Below are 25979 nucleotides of genomic sequence, written 5' to 3' on the forward strand. Positions count from 1 at the left end.
CTGTGATGTCATTGGGCATGGTCACATGGTTGTGGTGGGGTCTTAGTTGGGATGGCAGAAAGACCATAGGCTTACTCCATATCTGACAGCTAATTAAGATATTGTCAAAAGAATTTAAAAATTTCTAACAATTCAGTTGGACTTGGATACTTGATTCACAGTCAATGAACAGCTTCTAAAATTGATGTGTTTATTTTGGTGCTATGTTCCTCCATCATGTTCAAGATTTGGATATACCAAAGGTGAAATGAGTACAGTTGCATCCTAAACTACTATCGTGGCTACTTCAAACGTTATTCATTGTGAAACTTTAATGCAAGAACTCGTAGCTTCAGTGATTTTGGGGTAAAAAAAAATTAAAAATTAATTTCTTCTCAAAAAACTTGTGCAGATTACACTACTTTTTAATGATACTGTGAAAAAATTTTATGTGTAAAATTTGCGCAAGAAATGACAACATCAATCAGAAAATTACTACCACTGGGAAAATACTGATAGGAATATACAGAAATAATGATATTATTTAAGTAGAATATATGGTGACAATAGGAGCGCTAGTTCAATAAATTGGAAAAATACATCTTGTACAACTATTCTGTTGTTTCTAACAACACTGTAATATGGCAATAATTTCTGCCCACTTTTTACTTTAGTCCCTTGCTAATTAATAGTTTTAGATTTTACAACACTAAGCACATTTTACCTTTTGACAATAACACATCATTACAAATATTTAGTTTGCAAGAAAATAGAAGTTACAATTTTATTAAAAGCACTGATACCAGTAAGACTAAAGGAGATGGCAAAAAAAAAAAATAATCAGGATGAACAGATTAGTAGTGAGGTATAAAATCCATATATCAGAATGACATCAAGTATGTTTTTTTATAACAATTTCATAATTAGTTAATGACAATGCATACAAATCTATTGTACTAGATAATAGACTTTTTTAGTTATCCATTTTGCAATACAAATACCAAATGATGGCTTGGAACTTAGTGCCAAAAGGTCTACAGAAAATACCACCATGATCAAAATATACATAGGAAGAACTGAACACAAACAGGTCAAATTTTATCCATCTTGCTTTGAGTTTACACAGATCAGTTAGTCTCTTATGCTTAATGTCATTTAATGTTTGCACATAGAGAGCATGTACTTGACTGGGTCATACATCTGCATGATATAAAAGTTTGTCTCTTTATTCTTTTGTTGCCATAGTGGTTCTGCCAACTAGAGATCTACACACACTTAATTATGTTGTATGGGGATTCTCTGATGGTCCCTATGAGCATTAATCTGTTAACTGTTTCTGAATTTAATATGATCCTCCTCTGTGTATGAATATTATTCTGTGCTGTCAACTTCTTTCATTGCCTGCCGTCTGAAATGCATATGCATAACTAGCTTGAACAAGTTACTGTTCTTTATGGTTGGGCAATTCTCAACGTCTCACAGGTATGCCTCCATGAGAATTCTCTCTTGGATATCTCTGTTCCAAAAAGAAAATTTTTGAACCAGAGGTCTCGTTAAGAGTCGTTGGCTCCCTATTTGGTAAAAATATGAGTCCCACCAGCAAAAGTTGGAGTCCCCTTCCAGAAAACAATGCAAATTATAAGAACTACTGGTTGCCATAGTTTAATTTCTACATTCTTTATAACACTGACATAGCTCTTGTTTGTCAATCAGAGTGAGTCTGAACTTTTTCGACCCAAGGAAAGTCTTATTCAAAGCATTAAGCTAGGCATCACACACTCCCTTCCAAACTATCAGTTCTAGCAACTTTAGCACTCTCCTGAATCTCATTACAATCTTCATCAGTTTGCCTTTGAACCCCAAAATACTCATTCAAGTCTAAGCCTCAACATGTCATGATTCCGAGGTCACACGCAATGCTTATTCCGTTACACTCGGAAATGAACACAATAATGAAAGCTAAAGTTGTTTATTTGATTTACTGTTATAAATGACCACATGTACATCTCTGGGTATTTCTGCCTCTGAATTCAAGCACTGTAAATATCATTAGATTTTCCCACCCAGCTGCCAGTCAAAGCCTTTGATCTTGCCGCACAGCTATTGCAGCATGTTCTTTTGATGTACTCTTATAATGGTGACAACTTGGGGGGAGGCTTTCAACCACTAAATTCTGTCATTGTAAATATCTGCACAGCTAACTGATGAACACATTTTCCCACTATGCAGGTGACTGAAGCTGGACTGGCAAGTCTTTGAATTTTACCACCCACCTAAATAAATAAAAAAAATTGGCATCCAAATACGCGTGATTATAAGTGTTTCGGAGACTTCTATCAGTTTTCACTAACATGAACTCTGCCAAAGATTCACTTCCTTGAATCAGTGCTTTGCTGCCTCTTATGCCAGATTTGTCTCTTCTATAATGCTGTATTAGGGTTTTAATTCCAACATTCCCATAGTCTGCTTGTTCAGACATGGTTATCTTGAATAAATATAACCGGCATATTGTCCAACAAACACATACATTGGACTCGCACTCAACATCAATTTTGGGCTCAAAATCACAGACTGGTATTTCCAGTGACATTTTCCCAATGTCCATTGTCCAACAGACCAATATAAATGAAATTCATTGTCATCATAGCTATCACCATCCCGTATTTGCCACCTGAAAATGTCGTCTGAAGACAAACCATGTTGTGATTCAGCCATTTTGGTTTCCTGTGTAACCCTTATTCGAAACATGCAGTTGTAAAACTTCCATGATGAAAATAAGGCTAAAACTACCATAAAATGCTTGTTCCAGGGCCTAATGAACCAATCAAATTTAGTTTAACAGCCATTCATATTGAACCAAAGTATCCAGATATCTGGATGTTGCATCAAGAGCCATGAGACAGGTGCGGCAGCACGAATTACATCATAAAATGCCCTTTTAAAGTTAAAAGTTTAATAAAAATTGCATACTGCACACTTTTTATATCCGCGAAGTTGACGTAATTTGTTGAACGGGTATCACCGCTTTAAAAGTACACGAATTCGTACAAATTACATGTACTGGCATCATTTTCTGACCCAGTGTTTTATTCACATTAGACCGCAATGAGGGGGTTAGATATGATTTTAAATATATATTCGTTTTTTTTCTTCTTCTGACAACCCCACCAGTGATTTCTCATTTCTCATTTTGTTAACACAACCCACAACAGAAGCGATTTTTCTAACCACTTCCACTGTCAGAATCAAAATAGTTTGAAACACAACCTCCTACATAAGTTTTTATAAAGTGCCGTCCCCGGGGGGATGTATGTTTTACTGGAACAGCCCTCATTTTAAATCCTGAAATTCTGTTTCCACCTAATGTTTATTATTAAGTTAGATATTATTTTTTAAAATATTTATAAATAAAACTTTTTATACTTTTTATAAGTAGTAAATATGTTCTTACACAAAATTTAATTACAAAGCTGGCAGAGAATAATAACTGAGATTCTATAAATATTGGAAACAAATTAAACATACAACTTTTATAAATGCTCTATACATATTTTATTTACTTAATTAAGTCGATGTATTATAATACTGAATCACAACAGACAGATGATGAAAGGCAGAATGTATCGTTTGACATGGTTAACTACCATATATACACACTTATAATTCAAGTCCAGTTACAAATGGCACAGAATCAGATCAGCCAGCAATATCAGATCAGGGTCGATACTGTTTTCAACTCGACTTATAAGCAAGTATATGGTATTTTGTATTGTCATAACAGCACAGTAACCATTTTTTTTCTAAGGATTAATGGGATTATGAGTTTGATGAAATTGGTTTTAAAAAAATTAGGAAACTAAATACGTACATTAATGTAGTCAAAATAAGCTTTTTGACTCTTATTAAAACTTTATAATGTTTGTCAAAAAGTAACTTGTATGACTCAAAAGGCATACACACATGCTCTCTCTCTCTCTCTCTCTCTCTTATATGTGTATATATATACACTCATAACTATTGGGTCAAGTTCAATAAAAATGTCAATGCTAACACCTAGGTAGAAGCTTCTGTTACATGCCATATAAACATCCTCTACTAGAAAATGGCAAACCTCCTGTGCTGGAAAAATTGAGGAATCAAGAATTGATTTCACATCAACTGGCTACCAAAATTGTTCTAATTTAAAAAAATAAATAAAACGAACTCATTGTACTTTAGACCACAGTTTCTTTTTAATCAATTACATTCAAAGCCATCCATACAGATTATGAGCGGGCCCAGACTGGCCAAGTGGTCTAAAGCGCTATCTGTTACGGATCATTGCCATCTTACCTCTGTGTGAGTTCAAGTCTCAGATTCAGCCAATGTGGGTATGTGAGAAAGCTTGCCAGTAGCTTCTCGTGGGTTGGTGGTTCTTTCCAGGGTTTTCCTGTGTTCCTCCTCCACCATTAATACTGGCCGCCATATATATCCTATCGTGTGCTGAAAAATGGCATTGAAACCCTACAACAACTACAGCAACAGATTATGAATCCTTCTTTTCAACCACGTGTCAGTAGTATGAAATTATCTATCTATTACTGCTGTCCATGCCTGCTTGATTGTAATACAATACAAATCACCATACTAGGGTGGCAATACAATACATATCAGATAAGAATCACACAGCTTGCCAAGTGATGCAGTACATACTGCAGTACAAAAGTAATAGTACAATATACACAGTAAAGATTCCTATCATGTCTATTTATCTTTGCATGTAATATCAATGTTGCTGTGTTGGTGCAGTGAACATGCTGTGAGGTTACTATTATTACCTGTATACATCATAACTCTTTTCACATTCTGCATATGGTTTTCTTATTTAACTTATAATGCATTTGCAATTATTTAAATCCCAAAACTGAAAATATTCAAAGATCAATGGCTTATATACAGCTAATAGATTGTGTTTTAAGATTCTGTCAGCCAATTTGGTCTCCCCAAAGAATTATGGAATTGGAAAATGTTCATACTGACATTCAATCTACAAACTGTCTTTCATTTCATGTCTGAATTTGTAGAAAAATAAAATGGAACAATTTGACATAGAATTAATCTTTCATGTTAAATAATATTGTATAACAATATCCAATAGTGGTTTCTCTTGAAGAGCAAGGAACCAGTCTATTAAATAATATTGTATAACAATATCCAATAGTGGTTTCTCTTGTAGAGCAAGGAACCAGTCTATTAAATAATATTGTATAACAATATCCAATAGTAGTTTCTCTTGTAGAGCAAGGAACCAGTCTATTAAATAATATTGTATAACAATATCCAATAGTGGTTTCTCTTGTAGAGCAGGGAACCAGTCTATTAAATAATGTATAGCAGACTGATTGATTACTTGGATTTAAGTCATGTGTGCCCAGAATGGCGTAATAATACACACAAAAAACTGCATCAAACTCATAAATATTTTTACCTAAGCGATAAAAAGCTCTTCAATTTTATTTTCTTCATTTCTCAGACTTAATCTTGTATATTTTGATACAGCAATTTCAAATGCAACTAAAACTATGTACTTTCACACTTGAGATGTCATATTTATTGGAATACTTCAGACATAGTACAGATATCAATGCAGTATATCATTGCAGACAATATCATGATGCCAGTATGTATCAATTAATCATTACACCTCATTCTACCTATCTCTATGTCCATTAATATATCAATCTACCAAGTTAACTTTTGTATTGTTCCTTAAAAAAGTTATTTAAAAAACTCAGAAATCATGTCAGAATGTTTCCCAACAATTGTTATGTTTAAATATTTTTAAACCAATTATTCTCTATAGAAAAAATGAATTCATTAACTGGACAGCACTTTTCAAAAGCAAATTTGTGATCTTGAATTCATTCTTGACAACATACCATAATTTGCACAACAAATTGCAGATTGCTGATGGGGAAGTCTGGCAGACCCAGGGAGGTAGATTCTTTAGTGACCATCGTGGAGGCAAAGGACAGCAGCTGGGATAACCTGAAATCGACAATCAACACAAAATGACAAATGTATATTATCAATATTACAAAGGTAATGGATTATAATGGATAACTGGACTTGTAAATTGATTATTTCACAATGCACATAACAGTACAATACATATACAGTTATCTCAGTTAATTGGCAATGATTGTGTTTGGACACAAATGACTGGGACCCAAGATTACAACAAAAAAAATGTACACTCTAAGATTAAATTCAAGTTAAAGTGTAAGAATGTTTTTATGATATTGTTATCCAGGTTGTCCCAACATCATAAATGTTTTTCTTATCTTGTTGTCCCAACATCATGAATGTTTTTCTTATCTTGTTGCCCCAACATCATGAAAGCTTTTTCAAATTAATCAACAAGTTGCCATGTGATTGGCTAACATCTGACTGCCTAACAATGACTTCCTGACCAATCAAATTTTAGAATTTAGAGCAGACTTTAATTTTGAGTGCCTTAATGTTTATTTAAACCAGATACTGTACCACATTTTCTTCAGCCATGATTTAAAGAAAAACTGTAAATGGCTATACAAAGAGTTTTTAAGGACTTCAATGATTTTTGAAGGAAAAAAACAGGATGTGGTAACTACTGGTATATTCTGTGGTTTTATCAATCCACATTTATCACATTATATTGTTGTAAATTGCATCAATAACAGAAATCATGACTTTAAAAAGTAACATACCTAAGCTGCCTTTAGTGCAATGAAATCTCTAAAATGAATTCAAGGCATTGGTGTAAAATTCAAGCAATTTTTCAAATGAATGTGAGGACTTGTCAAGGATAAATCAACTTTATAGAAATTCAAGGATCTCTCAAGGCATGTACATGTTGAGGACCAAGATTTACACACTGGCCATTGCATGTCCTGACTCTGACCTCTGACCTGTAGATCATATTGGAAGTTCACAATCCTTTAGTACAAAACATAAAATCAAAGCAACAAGAGTCAATCCACACTGACCCTTCAGTAAACAATATTTTGATAGTTAAGTGGCACAATTTGTAAACAGCCTGGATTCAGCAGTTATAGTTATGGAAATTTGACATGTCATTACAGTTTATGAGATTAAAATATAAAATAAATCAATCTCAGCAGAAATGTGAAACTGAAGGCTAGTCTTATTTGAGACACAATTATGGGGAATATAAATAAATTCTTGATTCACTTTTTGTTTTCTTCATAAGTACTTTCTGATATCAATGTGATGACAAAAAATCCAGACTGGACTATTTTTCAGTCATCTTTATTGTCTCCAGAATAGTCTGTTTCAAAGTATATACAGTTAAAAGGAGATATTGTAGAAGATTGTATTTGATGAGGAATGCCTGGACAACCCTTACTTACCTCTCAGGAGTGACATTTTTTGCTCTTTCCTGTAGCAGTTCCAAGTGTTCCTGTAATTAAAATGTGTTGCACTCACTTGATTAATATTAAAATTATAATGATCTATGTAATCTAATCTTTTTCTCAGTTTTATATCTGAGACCTAAGATGCTGTCTCTCATTAGTTCTCTCTTGATTTACATTCAAGAATCACAGCATCTTAAACGTTTAATTCTAATTTCATTTATTAAAGGAATAATGTGTACATGTTCTCTTTGTTGCTGGGTAAGTCAATCCAAATCATCAAGAATGTCACATCTTTTGACCAACATCCAGTTTCTAGTGGATAAAAATCTAGGAGAAATTGGTCTCTGATGATTACAGCATCAATCTTCCTTGACTTATATATCTGAATTAAAATCAAATCAATATATAAAATGAAAATCAAAACATTTCTTTCCTGATATCCCCAACAGCACAAATCTTACTGATGTTTACTCTACTGAAAAACTTTAACATACTTAGTTAAATGAAGATTATACATGACAAGATTTGTTTGTACAACATGTAGTCCTCACAACAAAAACCAAAAAGTCTAAGTCAACCATATTTTTAAAAAAAATTGAAATAGAAAATTAGGCATGAAAATCTACATTGTTGTAGGGTTTAACACCATTTTTCAGCACACGATAGGCTATACATGGTGGCCAGTATTAATGGTGGAGGAAGAACCCGGGAAAGAACCACCCACCCAGGAGAAGCTACTGGCAAGCTTTCTCACATATCCACATTGGCTGAATCCGAGACTCTAACTCACGCAGACAGAGGTGAGATGGCAGTGATCCATAACAGAGAGTGCTTTAGACCACTCGGGGACCTTGACATGAAAATCTAACCAGATCATCTAAATACACAAGCGGACATACACAACAAATTTTATTTTTTGTCTACCGCAGGCGTTTAAATATACAAGCAGATGACATACACAGCAAATGGATTTTGCTTCATGATGCTAATTAAGAATTTTGTCACAAAGTCATATTACAAACAACAACAAAATTAATTGCTGGAATGGCTTGAAGGTTTAATGAGGTAATCTAAATAACAGCAGCCAATGTGTTGTTGGTCATCTAGAGATGACATACCCCTCCTTGTTCTCCCTATGGACCAGTACTCTCATTTTTTTATACAGATTATACTAGTACCCTATGGCCCAATACTCTCAAGCTCTATATAACTTAGTAACCGATGGTCCAGTAATCTCAGTTTTTGTAGAACTTATGCTAGTATGATATGGTCCTATAATCTCACACTTTGTTTTCATAGTAACAACAACAAAAAATTGAATGAAAAAATGTACAAGTAACAAAACTTCTGCACAATTCGCTTCACATGTGTTCCAAGCCTGCTTGAAAAATCTTCAATACTTTGAGAGCTATAATACAAAGAGGAAAAATGTGTATAGACAGACAGATGGATATGTATCCCCCATTGCACAAAGGAGAGAAGAGTATATGTCTATTCAACTTCATTTTTCAAACTTCAAGTATTGTGCTTACCGGGATTTTGTCTCAAGAGTGTAACTTCAATAAATAACTGTAATAGCTTAAAGATCTAATCAGGTCATCTACCTTCAACCATGATAAAGTGTGTAAACACTTTAAGTTTTGTACTTTTTGAGCTATTGTGCAAAAACCCATTCAGAACAAATGTCTGGATGGACCACAGCAAAACAAATTGCCACACTCTGCTATTATAGCTGGGACAGATGGATGCTTAAACATGCCCAATTAAAGTAAATGGGTTCTAACATATATACCTGCTTTAAATTCCAATTGCAAACAGCACAGGCCCAGATCTACTATCATATTATGCACCAGCAGATCTGGCTCTATGCAGTTTGTTATGAATAAACAGCAGGACAGACAACATAGACCCTGAACCACTGGTACATACTGCAATGGCAGATCTAGGTCTATACTCTTTTGCAGTTGGATTCGATCTATACACAAGTACATATGGTAATATAAATAAATGCAAGTGCATTGTTAACTATAGTGACCTACCTTAAATGGAAGTGGATTTAAGTCTCTTGCCTGAAATCGAGACCTTAACGGTGGGTCAAGAGGATTGCCTTGGTAGCGTGGCACTGGCAGCCCAAGGGCAATAACTCTAAATTTTTCATCAACTCGAATAAGATTCAACTGATCAAGTTCTTCTTTTGTGTGATCCTGAAATTTGTTTATAAACAATGGATGAAAAAACAATCCAGTCATCCTAAATCTCCCCCAAAAAGATACATGTATGCATGAATATTTATGTAAATGCTCAATTAATATTTTTGAACATCAGTGATCCAAAGACATGTTTTTATTCGGTCAACATTCATTCAGAAAAGTCTGCATTATTATTAAAATCCTATAAATATCACAGACTGGGAGGTCATACATATGCAAGTGTAATGGCAGACAAGTTAAGACATCTTTGAAAACTTTCATTTTCTACCCATAATTCCTAGTGTCATGGCAACAGTAGAGGGCAAAACTCATTGTCAGCTGTGGATCTTGATATTAAATTTCAGGTACAAATGTTTACTGAAGTTTTAAAAAAAATAGATACTTGATAGTGCTAACTACTAAAGGGTTATGGATGGGTCCAGAGGGAACTACAAAGAGCAATCTACTGAGTTAAGGATGAGTCCAGAGGGATATATCTTGTGACAAGTAGTTTCCAAGAAATTGTGGTAACAGGGTTTGTACTAAAACAAAATGTACAAATAATAAAATGGCAAATAAAAATTCACACACCAAATTCCAATAAAAGCTAATAAGGTATATACATATATAAAACAACTTTAAAAATTTCCCACATCAAGTTTTTCCACTTTCTAAATAAACTGTCAGTATTCAACACCTACAAATAAATGATTAAAAAAAACTGGCTTAGTTGCAAGAAAGTCTAATCAAAACTTCTATATATCTGTGTATACATCTCTACTTTTCAATTTGCCAAATTCAACGTTTTCTGCATAATCATCATAAAAGAATTTTCCTGAAAAAATATAACTCCAAAAATTGGAGAAAAAAAGAAAGAAGAAAAAAAGCACTTAAACTGCGTGAGAAACTAATCAGTTCATCTACAAAAAAAATTATTTACCTATACAAGTCTTATTTTTTTAATTTAATCATCCTAATGAGTTGACCAATAATTTATTGATGAACAGGACTAAAGAATAATGTGCAAACATTTGGAGTCCGAGAGAGACAATACAAGGATAGATACTGTACACTAATCTAGCCACCATCAAGACATTTTAGAAATCTAAGCTACATTCTGTACACTCAATTAGCCAAACATCCACACACTCTGAAACTGTAAGCTATATTATGTACAATGATTTAGCCAGCATCCGTAAACTTTAAAAATCTAAGCTCCATTCTGTACACTTATTTAGCCAGCATCCACACATTTTAAAAATCTATGCTACATTCTGTACACTTATTTAGCCAGCATCCATACATTTTAGAAATCCAAACTGAACTATAAAAGTATAAACCTGAGCTAGGCTCCAAAACCACATATGCTACATTATACTTGCTTATACAGTCCAACACAAACTGCACAGACCCAGATCTGCTGTCAGATTATCATGCACCATCATAAGGTCTGGGTCTATGTAGTCTGCTAGGAGTAATCAATAAAACAAACAACACAGACCCTGATATGTGGGCAAATTATATGACATATCAGGGTCTATGTAGTTTGTTAGGAGTAATCAATAAAACAAAACAACACAGACCCTGATCTGTAGGCACATAATATGACACATCACGGTCTATGTAGTTTGTTAGGAGTAATCAATAAAACAAAAAAACACAGACCCTGATCTGTAGGCACATTATATGACACATCACGGTCTATGTAGTTTGTTAGAAGTAATCAATAAAACAAAAAAACACAGACCCTGATCTGTAGGCACATTATATGACATATCAGGGTCTATGTTGTTTGTAGTTAGACTTGACTTATAAGCAAGTATATATGGTACATTCATTTTAAGAGCAAAATCACACAAAAGCTTGAATGCATTCATTTATTCTCTGGCTGATACTCCATGATAAATGTTCAACCCACCTAAGAATGTACAATATGATAGTGTGTGTCTTGTAACCTAAGAAATTAAATTTAGAAGAGAATAGAAGTGCAAAAAGATTTGAAACTCACCTTGTGTTTTTCAAGTCAGAAAAATGCAACTTAAAATCTTACCAATTTCAATGAAATTTCTTACTTGGAAATTATATGTTAAGCTACACAACTGATAATGTGTCTTTTGCCACATAAGAATGTATTGAATGTATTGAAACCATGAAGAATATGAAATTAAGGCAGAAAATAAAAAAAATTCAAGTTGTCTCACCTTATTTAACACCCATACACTTTTGGCTGATATCATTTGCCTCTGTACACTCTCTCAGGTGGTGAAATATTTGTACTTTTTTTTGCCTATAATTATATGTATATTCCCCACCCCCCATTTAAATCAACCTGAAAAGTGCAAAATACTACAGAAAATTCACTATTCCCTGAATTTCATTACATTCATTCATGTTGTCTGGAAATATTCTAAAAACAATTTGCTTTGACAGAATCCTGTTTTTCAGCCATAACTGATCAATTACTCTTCATGTTGTACTGTCAATCTCATTCAAATCAGATCTCCACAATCCTACATGAAGATCTGAAAATGACTTATGGGTCATGTTCTGGTGAATTTTGCTATTACCATAATTGCTAATTTTATCAGCCAATCAGATGAAATCCTATATTTTCTCATTTGTGAGACTGAGCAGTATGGCTGAAGACTATCAATGTTTGCCAAATGATTTGATTCACTTTCAAATTTCTGAAAGGTGCATTTAAATTAGCTAATTCCAACGTCAACCCAAATATGACCCTGAAGCAGACACTGTCAGATTTTCACATAGGACAGTAGAAATCTGATTTAATCAGACTGGTTATACTGTTTAGCTACTATATTAAAAATATAATGGGCATTAACAATCTGGGGACAGAAAAAGTGCTTCTATAAGCACATTTCAGCATGAAAATCATTTGGTCAAAATAAATAAATCATGGTTTGCAAGTAACCTGTTTGGGTGAAGTTATTATGGTAAGTCAGCCAAACAACAACAAACAGTACTTCTTGATCAAACTTAAAATTCTACATATACACCAAGGAAACCCTGTCAAAAATTTGCCATAATTCCAAATGGACTTGCATCAAGACCTTATTAAGGTTAATTTTTTGCATAATACACCATTCTATCGATAACTCACACATAGATAACGAGTGAACCTGCTAATAATGCAAGGTCAGACATCACATGAATCCCACATTTGCAAAATTCAACCAAAATTAGCCCATTTATTTAATGTTAAGGAAATTTGTGATGAAAACTGGTAAATGAAACCTTGATATATCGCTCAATTTATCATAAAAGATGGTGGTTAGCACCTGGAAATTTGAATAAACATCATGAAATTCTGATCTTTTAATAAGCAGTCATAAATTTTGTAAAATTGTCTTTCTGAACAACATTTCCAGTACAATGTAAATACAATGTATCAATATTTGATAAAATTTTTATTTAGTTAAATTGTCACTGATTCCTACAGGTGGCAAAACTTTACTAAATAAAGTCCAATTAAAGTTTTGTCCATGATAAAATTTTTATTTAGTTAAATTGTCACTGATTCCTACAGGTGGCAAAACTTTACTAAATAAAGTCCAATTAAAGTTTTGTCCATGATAAAATTTTTATTTAGTTAAATTGTCACTAATTCCTACAGGTGGCAAAACTTTACTAAATAAAGTCCAATTAAAGTTTTGTCCAGTGAAATTTGTATTTTAGTTCAATGTTTTAATTCATTTTCAGTGTAATTATTATACATGCATTACTCCCTCTTGTGAAAATTGGCAATCTATAGTTACAGCTATGTCTGCAAGCATTTCTGTGAGAAATAGGATGCTAACCATGTTTTGATCTCCAATTTGTGGAAGAACTTGCATTGTAATAGTCAATTAAAAGCAGACTTGTTTTATTGTGATGACTCCATGGCCTTAACAAAATAACTGCAATGTGCAAAAACCAACAAGCTGTGTCAAATTCAAACAATAATTTACTTCCCTAGAATATAAAGGGAAAAGTTTTGAAAAAACTTACAGTATTGTGAATTAAATCCCAAATAATCCTAAAAGTTCTATCACAAGTCTAAAAGTACGCAGTTCCAAAGTAATTTCAGTGTTCTGAATAAATTCCAATACTGAACATGACAATATGTTAATAGACTCAAATGTGCTCATGTCAAAACAGTCTTGATGTATCACAATGATATAATCCAAAATGTCCTTGAATAAATTCACAATAATTCCAAAATAATTTGGTTCAAAATGTATTATTGAGCACTTTTTCATTTCACTGAATAATTAAAATAAATAAATCTTCCCAAATTAAAAACTGAACACAACAAGGGTAGGAATAAGCAATTCTAATAGAATCAATCTTAATATAAAAACCTCAGACACAATTTAAGAACAAGCATGAAGTGCATCTTTACATCAAATTAATTTCCTGAATATTCAATATTGTAAACCAGGTCAGGTCTCATACTAAAAAAGATGCAATACAACAGGTATACCAGGAATCCCCTAGGGGCACACTAACTGTCATGAAATGAAGTATATATGTTTACTTCCAATAAAAATGATCTGAATATTTAATCTATAATCATATTTAAATATTACTATGTATTAATGTTGTTTACAAAATAAAAGTCACTAGTCAGGTGGGCCATTAACTCAGTCAATGACCAAGGTCAGTCACACAATATAGATATACAGACCATATACTCATGGAGAAAATCTAACACACAATACAAATTAAATATACATAACAGCATTACCCAATATCTGCCTAGAGGTATTTTGGTCAAATAAGTATCTTTACTTTTAATCTTCCTTTAGGTTCCCATTTATTCAGTTTATCTCAACAGTTAAATAAAATAAGTACATTCTGATAAGCATGGCTTGGAGTTAATTTGCAGAAGTTCTCATGCATTACTACTTTTCAAGTGTGCAAGTACATAAAATTGTGCGTCATTTGGGCCCTTGTTTGCCCCAACCCCATTTTTGATTATGGGAGGATGGATAATCAATCAAGTGAAACTGCACAGAGAGTTTATATCCTCTCCCAATGCTTTGTATGTGAACTGGAGCATGCTGTCTATTGCAGAAACATTCAGCATGAACAATCAATTTCAAAGATGTTTTAAGACACTCAAATTGTTTCAGCTTAATGTTTCATTTTTAGCTGTCTAAGAATACCACAAGCGATACAGAAGGGGTGCTATTGTTCATTAGGACTCTGAATTCATGGGCCGTAACCATCACAACATTCCTGATAATTGAGTCACCACAAAAAGTACCATACATACTCATTTATAAGTCAAGTGGACAGTGCAAACAACACAGCTCTACCCTGTCATCGCATAATGCACAGGAAGAGTTGGGTCTATGTTGTTTGCTCTTCTGATTATTCCTAACTGCATAGACCCAAATAAGCAGGCACATTATGCTATGGCAGACATGGGTCTATGCAGTTTGCAGCTGGACCTGACTGATAAGCATATATATACAGCAGGAAAGTCACAGTACTAAAAAGTTAATAAGTCTCCATTCTTTCAAGTCTCTACTCTTTCCAGTAATTTTCTAACCTGTAGAAGCTTGTCATAACGCTCAGCAGCCATTAGAAACGTGCCATCTTCCAGCTGCATTTCTCGATTCTCTAGCAGGTTGTTCAGAATCGGTAGGACATTTCTCTCGGCTTTCTCAATACCTTCTAGGATTAGAATACGACCATGAACTGCTGCTCGAACTGCACACTGTAAATATGGCCTGAATTATGACTGTATGTGAATACAGTTAGATAATACAGTGAGATGATAAAAATGACAAGCTGTATAGTTGTAGCACAATTTATAAAAATATCAAAATCAGATATCAAGCTGCTCTCAAAAAGTAAGTCAAATGGATACAACAAATGTTTCAATACATATTAGCAAGTTTATAAATAAAAATACCCTGCATGCACATGGTAAATTTTGCTCACATGCTTTTAAAGCATTTTGTATTAAATCACTGTAAATATGAAAATCCAATTCTGCTGGTATATCTATCAAATACAGTCTGGCATATCCATGCAAGATGATTCTGGCATATCCAGACAAAATTAGCCAGTTCTTGTTCAGAAGACAGATGTTTTATTTAAACCTGTTTTCTTGTTCCTTTCCATCTGTCTGGAGATGTGTCCTAGTTCATAACACAATCGGAATGGTTTGGTGAAACAGCGTGAAGCAATTATGTAGGAGATAGCTCACAATACATAGCAACAGCCAATCGAGTTTTAATACTATGTTACACAATACATAGCAACACCTAATCGAGTTTTAATACCATGTTACACAACACACAGCAACAGCCAATCAAGTTTTAATACTATGCTACACGCTGAAATAAATGCAACATCCATGGTTCAAATTTTTCAATACTGTATTTCTGCACCACCTCTGGTCCATATTTGTTAGTACTGTAAATTCTGCACCACTCCTAGTTTACTTTCTTCCTTAGTGTATTTCTGTACTACCCCTGCCTGATTCCCTTTATTTAATATCGTATTTCTGCACCACCCCTAGTTCACTTTCTTCCTTAGTGTATTTCTGTACTACCCCTGCCTGATTCCCTTTATTTAATATCATATTTCTGCACCACCCCTAGTTCACTTTCTTCCTTAGTGTATTTCTGTACTACCCCTGCCTGATTCCCTTTATTTAATATCATATTTTTGCACCACCCCTAGTTCACTTTCTTCCTTAGTGTATTTCTGTACTACCCCTACCTGATTCCCTTTATTTAATATCATATTTCTGCACCACCCCTGGATTACTTTCTTCCTTAGTGTATTTCTGTACTACCCCTGCCTGATTCCGTTTATTTAATATCACATTTCTGCACCACCCCTGGTTACAAATGAATTACTGGACCAATCATTTTGCTCACAGAAATATACCCCACAACCACCACCACCACCATGCCCACATCCCATTTCTACAGCATAAAGGAGATGAATTATAACTCTTCATGAAAATATTATGAGTATAATGATTTATACAGCATGTGTATCGTCTGACCATGACCGGACTGTGCACTAAATTTCAAGAGTATTAACAAAATTCAGTCATATATTGTATCCAGCTTTAAGTGAGAAAAATAAAGCAATAGCTCTTATAAATATTAGGAGCACACAAATTTGTCAACATGTGCAACTTCTGATGATTAACAAAATCCATGGCAATCCTTCACAAAATGGAACTAGCTGTACCAAATAGATTCTATTATACATTTCTCCAAGAAAAAGAGCAATAACTCTAACAAAAGTTTCAGAAGCAAAATGATTTGTTGATATGTGCATCTTCTGGAGATATACTATTTATTCAAGTTTTACGACAAACTGTAGGACTAACTGTATTAATGAATGCAAGAACGAAGGATTAGTGAATATAAAGATTGATACATATACAAATAAAATAAAAATGACTGGACCACATTTATTCACCATTTCCACCATTTCTATTACGAGTTCTGAATAACTCCTGGCTTACCTTTTTTTACTACACTATGTTTTGCTACATTTAAACAGAATCTACATAGTAAATAAGGAAATTAAAAAAGACAAATTAAAACAAATTTTAAAATTTAATTTCAAATTTATATATGGATCTTATGAGTACCTGCATCTCTATCCCAAAATATTTAACAACATTTTCTGCAAATATTCTTACACCAAGAAAAATATCAAATGTGATAATAACAAAGTTTTGAGATCGTGGAAACAATGAGCCCCATGCGATTTAGGGATATAATGAGGCCATCAGGACAGGATACATTCATAAGCCATATCAAACATGTTACAGTGGTTCCCCCCACCAGTGGCCACGACTTCAACATGGCCAGTTTTCTTGGTACCAACAAGTTTTGTACAAAAGTACCTCTCCGAGGTGGCCACCTGACTGATACAGCATGCAGCCAGCATTTTAAGCCAAAAGTGTCAGAATTTTACCTCTTACAAGTGGCCACATTTTATCCTGAACCGATATTTAATTTATATGGTAAGGGGAGTAATCTGATTATTCTTACCTATGTCTGTTCCCTAATGTCAAGTTTTCATTACTGAAAAAAGTGTTGGTTAAAGTAAATTACCCTTTTAAATGCTTTTTGAAGTTATACACAGATTTGTTACTACATACACATACCTATACTTGCATATACCTCTTAGAAATATAGTCCAGCTCTGGAAAGGTCACATGTCTACTTTCAGATTGGAGAAGGGTTAGCTGTATAAGAGGGGGACCATGTAATTCCCCCAACAATGAACAATCCGAAAATCCAAGACAACTGGTACCCCATAATAAATTGTTTAGAGGACATTATGGTTATCCATTCATGTAATGTGTAGGGGGGGGGGGATTTTGGAAAAATATATATGACAGACCACTGACAGTAGTTTATACATTAACACTGACAATATAAAGTACTTTCAAACATGGATCAAATATTGGGGGGGGGGTATATGTTTAATTCTCTGACTACACCAAGCTCTATAGTTTTTAACTCAAAATGGATTTATCTACTATTCAAAGACAAATAATTATGAAGAGGAAATCGTGCAATTGGACTCGGTCATTTCATTTGCACACTTGGTACAGTGGTGCTAATCAAGCCATAAGTTAAATTTAGCATCAAGAATAGTTCCATACCTTTCAACTGCAAGCCTGATTGGCTTCTGAATATTCGCAATTGCCAGTCAAGTTGCATGTCTTAAGCAGCCCTTAAAATTATCTACAGTAATGGATAGAATGTGGCATAGATTAATGAACTCTGCTCAATGATAATTAAGTTGCATACTCAATCTTATTGTTAGGCACAAAATATGATGCTCACAGAAAGGAAGAAAAATATATTTCTGACACTGTCACCATTGACGTATTTTTCAACATGTTGACAGTGAAGGCTTTTGAAGCTTCTCTTTGAACTAAGAGCTGTTTCACTTCATTTTACCATATGTACTTGCTTTTAAGTCCAAGCAAAAACTGCACAGACCAATACCTGCTGCCACATGTGCTAACAGATCTGGGTTTCTACAGTTCTTTTGGAGTAATCAGTGGAACAAGCAACACAGACCCTGATCTGTGGCACAATATGCAACAGCAAATCAGGGTCTATGTTGTTTGCTGTTTGACATGACTTATGAGCAAGTACAGATGGTACTCCCAAGTTCCAAGAGATTATATGAATTCTGGCCATGTGTTTTTCAAACAAAGTTTGACTGGATTTATTTTCATGATCATACTGAGGAACATACTTTGTTTCTAATTCAGATCCTGCTAAAATAAACCACAAAATATTAGAATTCTGTAATAGTTTATGACCATGGTAACTGCACAGTAACTGATAAGCTTCTTCAACAAAGAGGTTATTCAATAAGTTTGGAGAAATATCTGGCCCCATAATCAAGTCAGCAATTGTAAACCACATGACCTCATGACTCTGTATACAACAATAATGAAATTCAACATACTGGGTACTATAGGGTTGACAAGCCATATTGTTGAAGTCTAATGTATTTCATATGATTCAGAACCCACCTGATCAAGGTAAAATGCATTCCCTGATTTAATTTCCCTTCTCTGCTTAAGATCTGCTTCTGTTATGTCTCTGGACAGTGATATGTACTCCCCCTCTCTCTTCGTTAGTTCCTGCGAAAAGTGAAGTACTGTTAATTCATTTTTGTTTCTGGGTGTCCATTTGTTTAAAATTTTCATTTTCATTAGTATATATGATTATGAAAGAGAAATTGTTGTCTTCTCATATTGATAACAATGACTGATCCACAAGAATGATAAATATACCATGAGTAATCTTCAAAACTGGTACATAACCCATTAGTAATCCATAAAAATGGTACATAGCCCATTAGTAATCCATAAAGCTGGTACACAGCCCATGCATAATCCATAAAACTGGTACACGACCCATGAGTAATTGACAAAAGCTGGTATGTAACTGGTCTACTACAACTAGTCTGACTGTCCATGATACAACAGACAAGCTGGTCTACTACAACTAATCTGACTGTACATGATACAACAACAGACAAGCTGATCTACTACAACTAAGCTGAGTGTACATGATACAACAGACAAGCTGGTCTACTACAACTAATCTGACTGTACATGATACAACAACAGACAAGCTGATCTACTACAACTAATCTGACTGTACATGATACGACAACAGACAAGCTGGTCTACTACAACTAGTCTGACTGTACATGAAACAACAACGGAAAAGCTGGTCTACTACAACTAATCTGACTGTACATGGTACAACAACAGATAAGCTGGTCTACTACAACTAATCTGACTGTACATGATACAATAACAGACAAGCTGGTCTACTACAACTCGTCTGACTGTACATGATACAACAACAGAAAAGCTGGTCTACTACAACTAGTCTGACTGTACATGATACAACAACAAGCTGGTCTACTACAACTAGTCTGACTGTACATGATACAAAAACAGACAAGCTGGTCTACTACAACTAACCTGACTGTACATGATACAACAGACAAGCTGGTCTACTACAACTAATCTGACTGTACATGATACAACAACAGACAAGCTGGTATAGCACAATGAAGACTCTAATCTGGTCTAATAAAAATGTATCTTAGACAACAGCTGATAAATTTGTACACTATAATGTAGACATTGCTCTGATCTGGATAAGCTGATCTACTACAGCTTTGACCGTGATCTGATCTGATCTGACGCTACTTCATACAACAGCTGGTAAACTGGTCTACTGCATCTTAGACCTTGATTTTATCTTTACTCACTATCGTGACAACTTGGCTGTATTTATTACAAACACAATAATTAATTTGTATTTGAAACAGCAGAAATACCAAGACAATGCAGCTGTATTTATTACAAACACAATAATTCATTTATATTTAAAACAGCAGAAATACCAAGACAATGCAGCTGTATTTATGACAAACAAATATGATAATTCATTTGTATTTAAAAGAGCATATGTACCAAGACAATGCGGCTGTATTTATGACAAATAAATATAATTCATTTGTATTTAAAACAGCAGAAATACCAAGACAATGTGGCTGTATTTATGACAAACAAATATGATAATTCATTTGTATTTAAAACAGCAGAAATACCAAGACAATGTGGCTGTATTTATGACAAACAAATATGATAATTCTTTTGTATTTAAAACAGCAGAAATACCAAGACAATGTGGCTGTATTTATGACAAACAAATATGATAATTCATTTGTATTTAAAACAGCATATGTACCAAGACAACTCAGCTGTATTTATGAGGGAAAAAAATAGCAGGGTAGGTTAGATGAGATAATTGCATATAAATACATGGAAAACTCATACTTGTTTAAGACAAACAAATGCCATTAATATTGAATTATATTAAAATAAATGCCATTAATATTGACTTATATTACAATAAATGCCAGTATAACTCACATATATTTAAATAAATGTCCTTATAACTAAATTATATTAAAATAAATGCCATTAATATTGAATTATATTAAAATAAATGCCATTATAACTCAATTATATTTAAATAAATGTCCTTATAACTCAATTATATTTAAATAAATGTCCTTATAACTAAATTATATTAAAATAAATGCCATTATATTTAAATTATATTAAAATAAATGTCATTATGACTCAATTATATTAAAATAAATGCAATTATAACTCAATTATATTAAAATAAATGCAATTATAACTCAATTATATTAAAATAAATGCAATTATAACTCAATTATATTAAAATAAATGCCATTATAATGTAATTATATTAAAACAATACAATACAATAAAAACTCAGTCGTATTTGAGACAAATATCATGACAACTATTGTATTAAAAATAAATACCACAATAACTCAGCTGCACTAAAAAAGACAAAATGCCATTGCAAACATGTTGTAAAAAAGACAAAACAAATGAAAAATTTGCAATAACATTTCTAAAATAGATCAAGAGAACTATTATAATTCACATATTTTGTTGTCATAACATTTAAAGTACATTTTCTCAGTCACAAACACCTATCATTCATACTGATGTAGTAATCTAAGTGCAAGCTTTATTTTTATGAAAAAGATTTTTTTTAAATCTGATGAAATCAATAAGGTAAATATAAAAACTGCTAATATACTATCCTTTTTTGGAGTAATTCTTATCACTGCCATTAATTTAAAATAACATTATGCCATTAATATAGGACACGTGAAATTTAATGTTCTTAAGTTTTCATGTTGTATTATTCTAGTATGAACAAACTTATTATAAACAATAAGCAATTGTTATATTTTCTGAAGAACTGTAAACAGCAGTAAGAAAGATACAAAAATATACTAAAATTTAATCCCCTTTCTGAAAAATTAAGGAAGATAAATTTGCAAAGTATGATGGGAATTAAAAACAATAAAAGAACCTAAATGTAATATGAAAAAATGGTATCATATAAATCAGTGGCTCCCAACCCCCAGGTTGCAACCCAAATTAGGGTCACAAGGACATTCTGGTGGGTCACCAAGATTTTGTTTGTCAGGGTGACAAAACTTATCAAAATGGGGTAATGGGGCCATGAAGCTCAGAGAAAACTATCTTTTAGAGTCATGGCCAAAAATGGTTGGGAACCACTGGTATAAATGGTTCTGAATAAAGTATACTATCAATATAGATGAATCACAACAGGTTCACATAAACATCTTCGAAAAATAGCTGGGTAAGAAAGTTGCTAATAAATTTGTCTCAATTCTTTTCTTTTTTCAAAAACCATAAAGTAAAATGAACTCACCAAATACATCATAGCTATTTGCCGCCGAAGAGGTCCTGGTGCCCCAATGATAAATACATCCTGCCCTAATAGGTCCTAGAAAAGGATATAAAAAATCCCCAAAATTTCATGGATTTGAACAATTAGAAAAATTCTTGTTACTACATATACTAGTGCTCACTTATAAGTTGCATCCAACTGTACACGGCACAGACCCATATCTGTAGCTGTATAATGTGTCGGCAGGAATGGGTTACAAAGCCTGTAAGAGATAATCAGTGCATAGAAAAAAGACCTTGATCTTCCCATGCATTATCTGATAACAAATCAGGGTCAACGTTGTGTGCTATTGGACTAGATAAGGTGTTTCACACACAGTGATGATAGATAAAGATGCCAACAGGTTTCTGGGTACTTGGGTACCCATACATGCCAACCCCTGGGGAAGAAAAAAGTGTAATCCAAGTGGCCAAAAAGAGTAATCCGAGCAGAAAATGAGTAATCCACATATAACATGATAAAAATTCAATGAGCGTATGTACAAATGATTTATTTATCCCTTCCAGTTGTTGTTGTTGTTGTTGTTGTTGTAGGGTTTAATGCCATTTTTCAGCATATAATAGGCTATACTTGGTGGCCAGAATTAATGGTGGAGGAAGAACCTGGGAAAACCCCAGAAAGAACCACTGACCCATGAGAAACTACTGGCATGCTTTCTCACATATCCACATTGGTTCTGTTCTTTTAACATTAATTACTGCTTCAAATTTTCATAAATAGTAGCACTTTGAGCTTTAAAAAGCAACAGACTCTCAATACACTTTGTACCAGCTGAGATTATGAATGTTTTGCACACCAGTAGAGAACCAAGTGCTGGGTTACAGAGCCTGGATCTGAATTCAGTTTTATTTTTGTTAACAATGCTGAACAATCTCTCAGTCAGCATTAGAATGGTAAAGAACCATTATTTCTTTCATAACCTGACAAAGAAGAGGAAATATATATCTTCCAGTTATTGTATCTTTTGGCTGGTAAATAGGGTGCCATTGCACATCAACTCTGTCTGCATGAAGTATATTGTCAGGTAGAGTGGACTGCCAACTAGATACTTCAGGGGTTCTCCTTCTAATTTATCAGCAGCCTTTCTTGCATCAAAGTGCATCAAATGACAGGGACAACCTGATTTGTAGACTGATGGAGACATTTTTCAAAATATATAATGCAACTCCTTTATGAATTACAGTCATCACTGATGCAGTATCAGCTGAAAACCCCACACAGTTCTGCCAATTTATCTTTATTCAAAGCATTATCAAGCAAATCAAAAATGTTTTCTCTCATGGAATCTACTGTTAATTCTGGCAATGAAAGAAGACCAGTCCGACTTTGCACTTTTTGTTGTCAAAGTCTCTTACACAGACTGGGTACAAGTCTTTGTCATAATCATTACTCCTGTCTGTTGCAATACTAAATGGCCCAATTTTCATGGCTTCGACGAATTATCTTCTACTAAACACCTAACAATATTAGATGATTTTGTTCATGCACATGCATATTTTCTGCAATTTTGGAATCAGGAAACATCCATTTGAACAAAGGACCAACATAGTCTTCTACTGCTAGGGGTAGTCCGTGTTCTATTAAGAACTCAGTAAATAAAGCCTCTGCATTTTTTATTTCTGCTTAAAAAAAGAAGTTACAATTTACCTCAGTATTGGAGTTAGTAAAACAAGCTAATTCAAGGTTTCTATGTTTTACCGTCATGACCAACATTAAAATCCTTTCCACACAGCCTGCAGTGGGCATGAAGCTGCCCTTGAATGGAATGCTGTATTGTGTAATTTATGTATTCGTCTTTGAATCAGTTTTTCATCTTTTTCTAATCCATCTTTGAAATTATTTGAAAAACATTTTTGCTGTAGCATATGCATCTACTAGAATAAATCTGACTTCACTTTTAGCACCAAATACCTACAGACTGGTCCTGTATCAGATATGAATTAGAACAAAGAATCTACTAGCAAAGATTAAAAATTAGAAAACCTGTCTGTTCTCTCCTGACTATGCAGCTGCTATAAATAGAAACTGAGGTCAAAAGTCTGAAAGTAGAAACCAGCATGTTTCTTGGAAATAGTGCAGCTGCTATAAATATAACATAATACTGTTAGGAAAGTGCATGCAAGGCTACGGACAAGTGTACTCTTATGTTGTAGTTATGTGGCAGCCGTCTTTTCTAGAATAAGGTCTGAAAGACTACTGGAATGTTAGTAAAAATAGGAAAACAAATTATTAATTTCTCTGGGAGGAGGACATACTGAAAAATCGCAATCTGAATATGTTTACGCGCAGGCGTAATTTAGTGAAAAAAGGTGTAATGATTACACCAAAAGCGTAATGGTTGGTATGTATGGATACCCACCAGTCAATAATAACCCAGGTAACTAAATGAGCCATAGGGTACCCATTCACCTTATGCAAGTTTCTGCCAGTGCTTGTAAAGGCAGCTCTCACTTTGTTTTCAAGTTGACAATCTTTTTGACTGAGCCCCAAATACAAGCAGAGGTCTGCCTCTTTCAGTAAATAACTGACCTTAAGCCCATTGCTTGTTTTCCCACGTGATTGAGCCATGAATGTGGTAAGTGGCAAGCAATAAAGGATGGTTATTTGACTATTTGATCTTGCTGCACAATTGACAGTGTTCAGTTGCAACCTTTAACATATTTTACAAATTGTAAGATCAAAGTGTTACTTACAAAGCTCAGTCTATAATAAGCATCAACATATGACAGTGAGGCCAACGAAATGGAGTCAAGACAATATTTACAATTATGATCGAGGATTTCTGACATTTATCAGACAATGAGGATGAATTCTAGGACTTTGTAGTAGATGACATTAGGTAGTGATACTAATGTGAATCTAAAAAATGGTGGACTTAACAACAGGTTTGTACACATTTAATACAATTTTCCTTTGATCGGGTTCCTGGGTAACGGATCATCAGGACTGACAAGTACCCAATAGAAGCTTTATAAAATTTTGACAGCTTTACCCATGGAGATTTTTCCTGCAGCCTGCAACTACATCAGGAATTTGTAAAATAATTAATAAAGCAAATCTTTTCTTCACAGTCAGTCAGTTTTGATTGTTGCATTCTTTACTTCTTGTTTCCAACATTTAATCTGGCTGCCTCTTACATGAGCCACTTTTGTTGTATTTATAGGTTACTGCATTTGTATGGGAAAATATAAATGAGTTTTGGGATGGTATACTGCACGAACTTGGGAGTGCAGTATATCCTTCCAACAAAACGAGTTCATATTTTCCCATACAAATGCAGTAACCTTTTTATTATATGCTCATTCTTTTTAATTCTACCTAAGGTTTAATTATATAAAAACAATACACTACAAGAAACAACGTAAAGGAATGTATGCCACATTCCAAACTAAATTCACAAGCGCAGATATATCATTACACAACATCATTATTAATTAATGTGCACATAACTCCGCCCAGATAAATTTGAACTTAGTCGCGCACTCGACATAACTTTCTAAAGAAAATGGTGTGTCTAGTTAAAATTGAAATTTGCAGTCATATTGTGAATG

The 25979-nt window shown here is 33.7% G+C and overlaps 1 protein-coding gene across 1 annotated transcript in view; it reads right to left on the minus strand.

Annotated features, from left to right (window-relative positions):
* LOC149781244 (von Willebrand factor A domain-containing protein 8-like) overlaps positions 1 to 25979 on the minus strand; it is a 203976-nt gene that overhangs the window by 169686 nt on the left and 8311 nt on the right. The window contains exons 4-9 of the mRNA XM_089935327.1: positions 22390 to 22464; positions 19110 to 19220; positions 15123 to 15290; positions 9416 to 9580; positions 7371 to 7420; positions 5898 to 6006 (exon numbers count right to left, since the gene is read on the minus strand). Coding sequence (XP_089791453.1) covers positions 5898 to 6006; positions 7371 to 7420; positions 9416 to 9580; positions 15123 to 15290; positions 19110 to 19220; positions 22390 to 22464 — 678 coding nt within the window. The remainder of the gene's footprint in view (positions 1 to 5897; positions 6007 to 7370; positions 7421 to 9415; positions 9581 to 15122; positions 15291 to 19109; positions 19221 to 22389; positions 22465 to 25979) is intronic.

Source organism: Sinohyriopsis cumingii, chromosome 15 (genome assembly GCF_028554795.1).
Source record: "Sinohyriopsis cumingii isolate HCF-2022 chromosome 15, ASM2855479v2, whole genome shotgun sequence".
NCBI classification, from domain to species: domain Eukaryota; kingdom Metazoa; phylum Mollusca; class Bivalvia; order Unionida; family Unionidae; genus Sinohyriopsis; species Sinohyriopsis cumingii.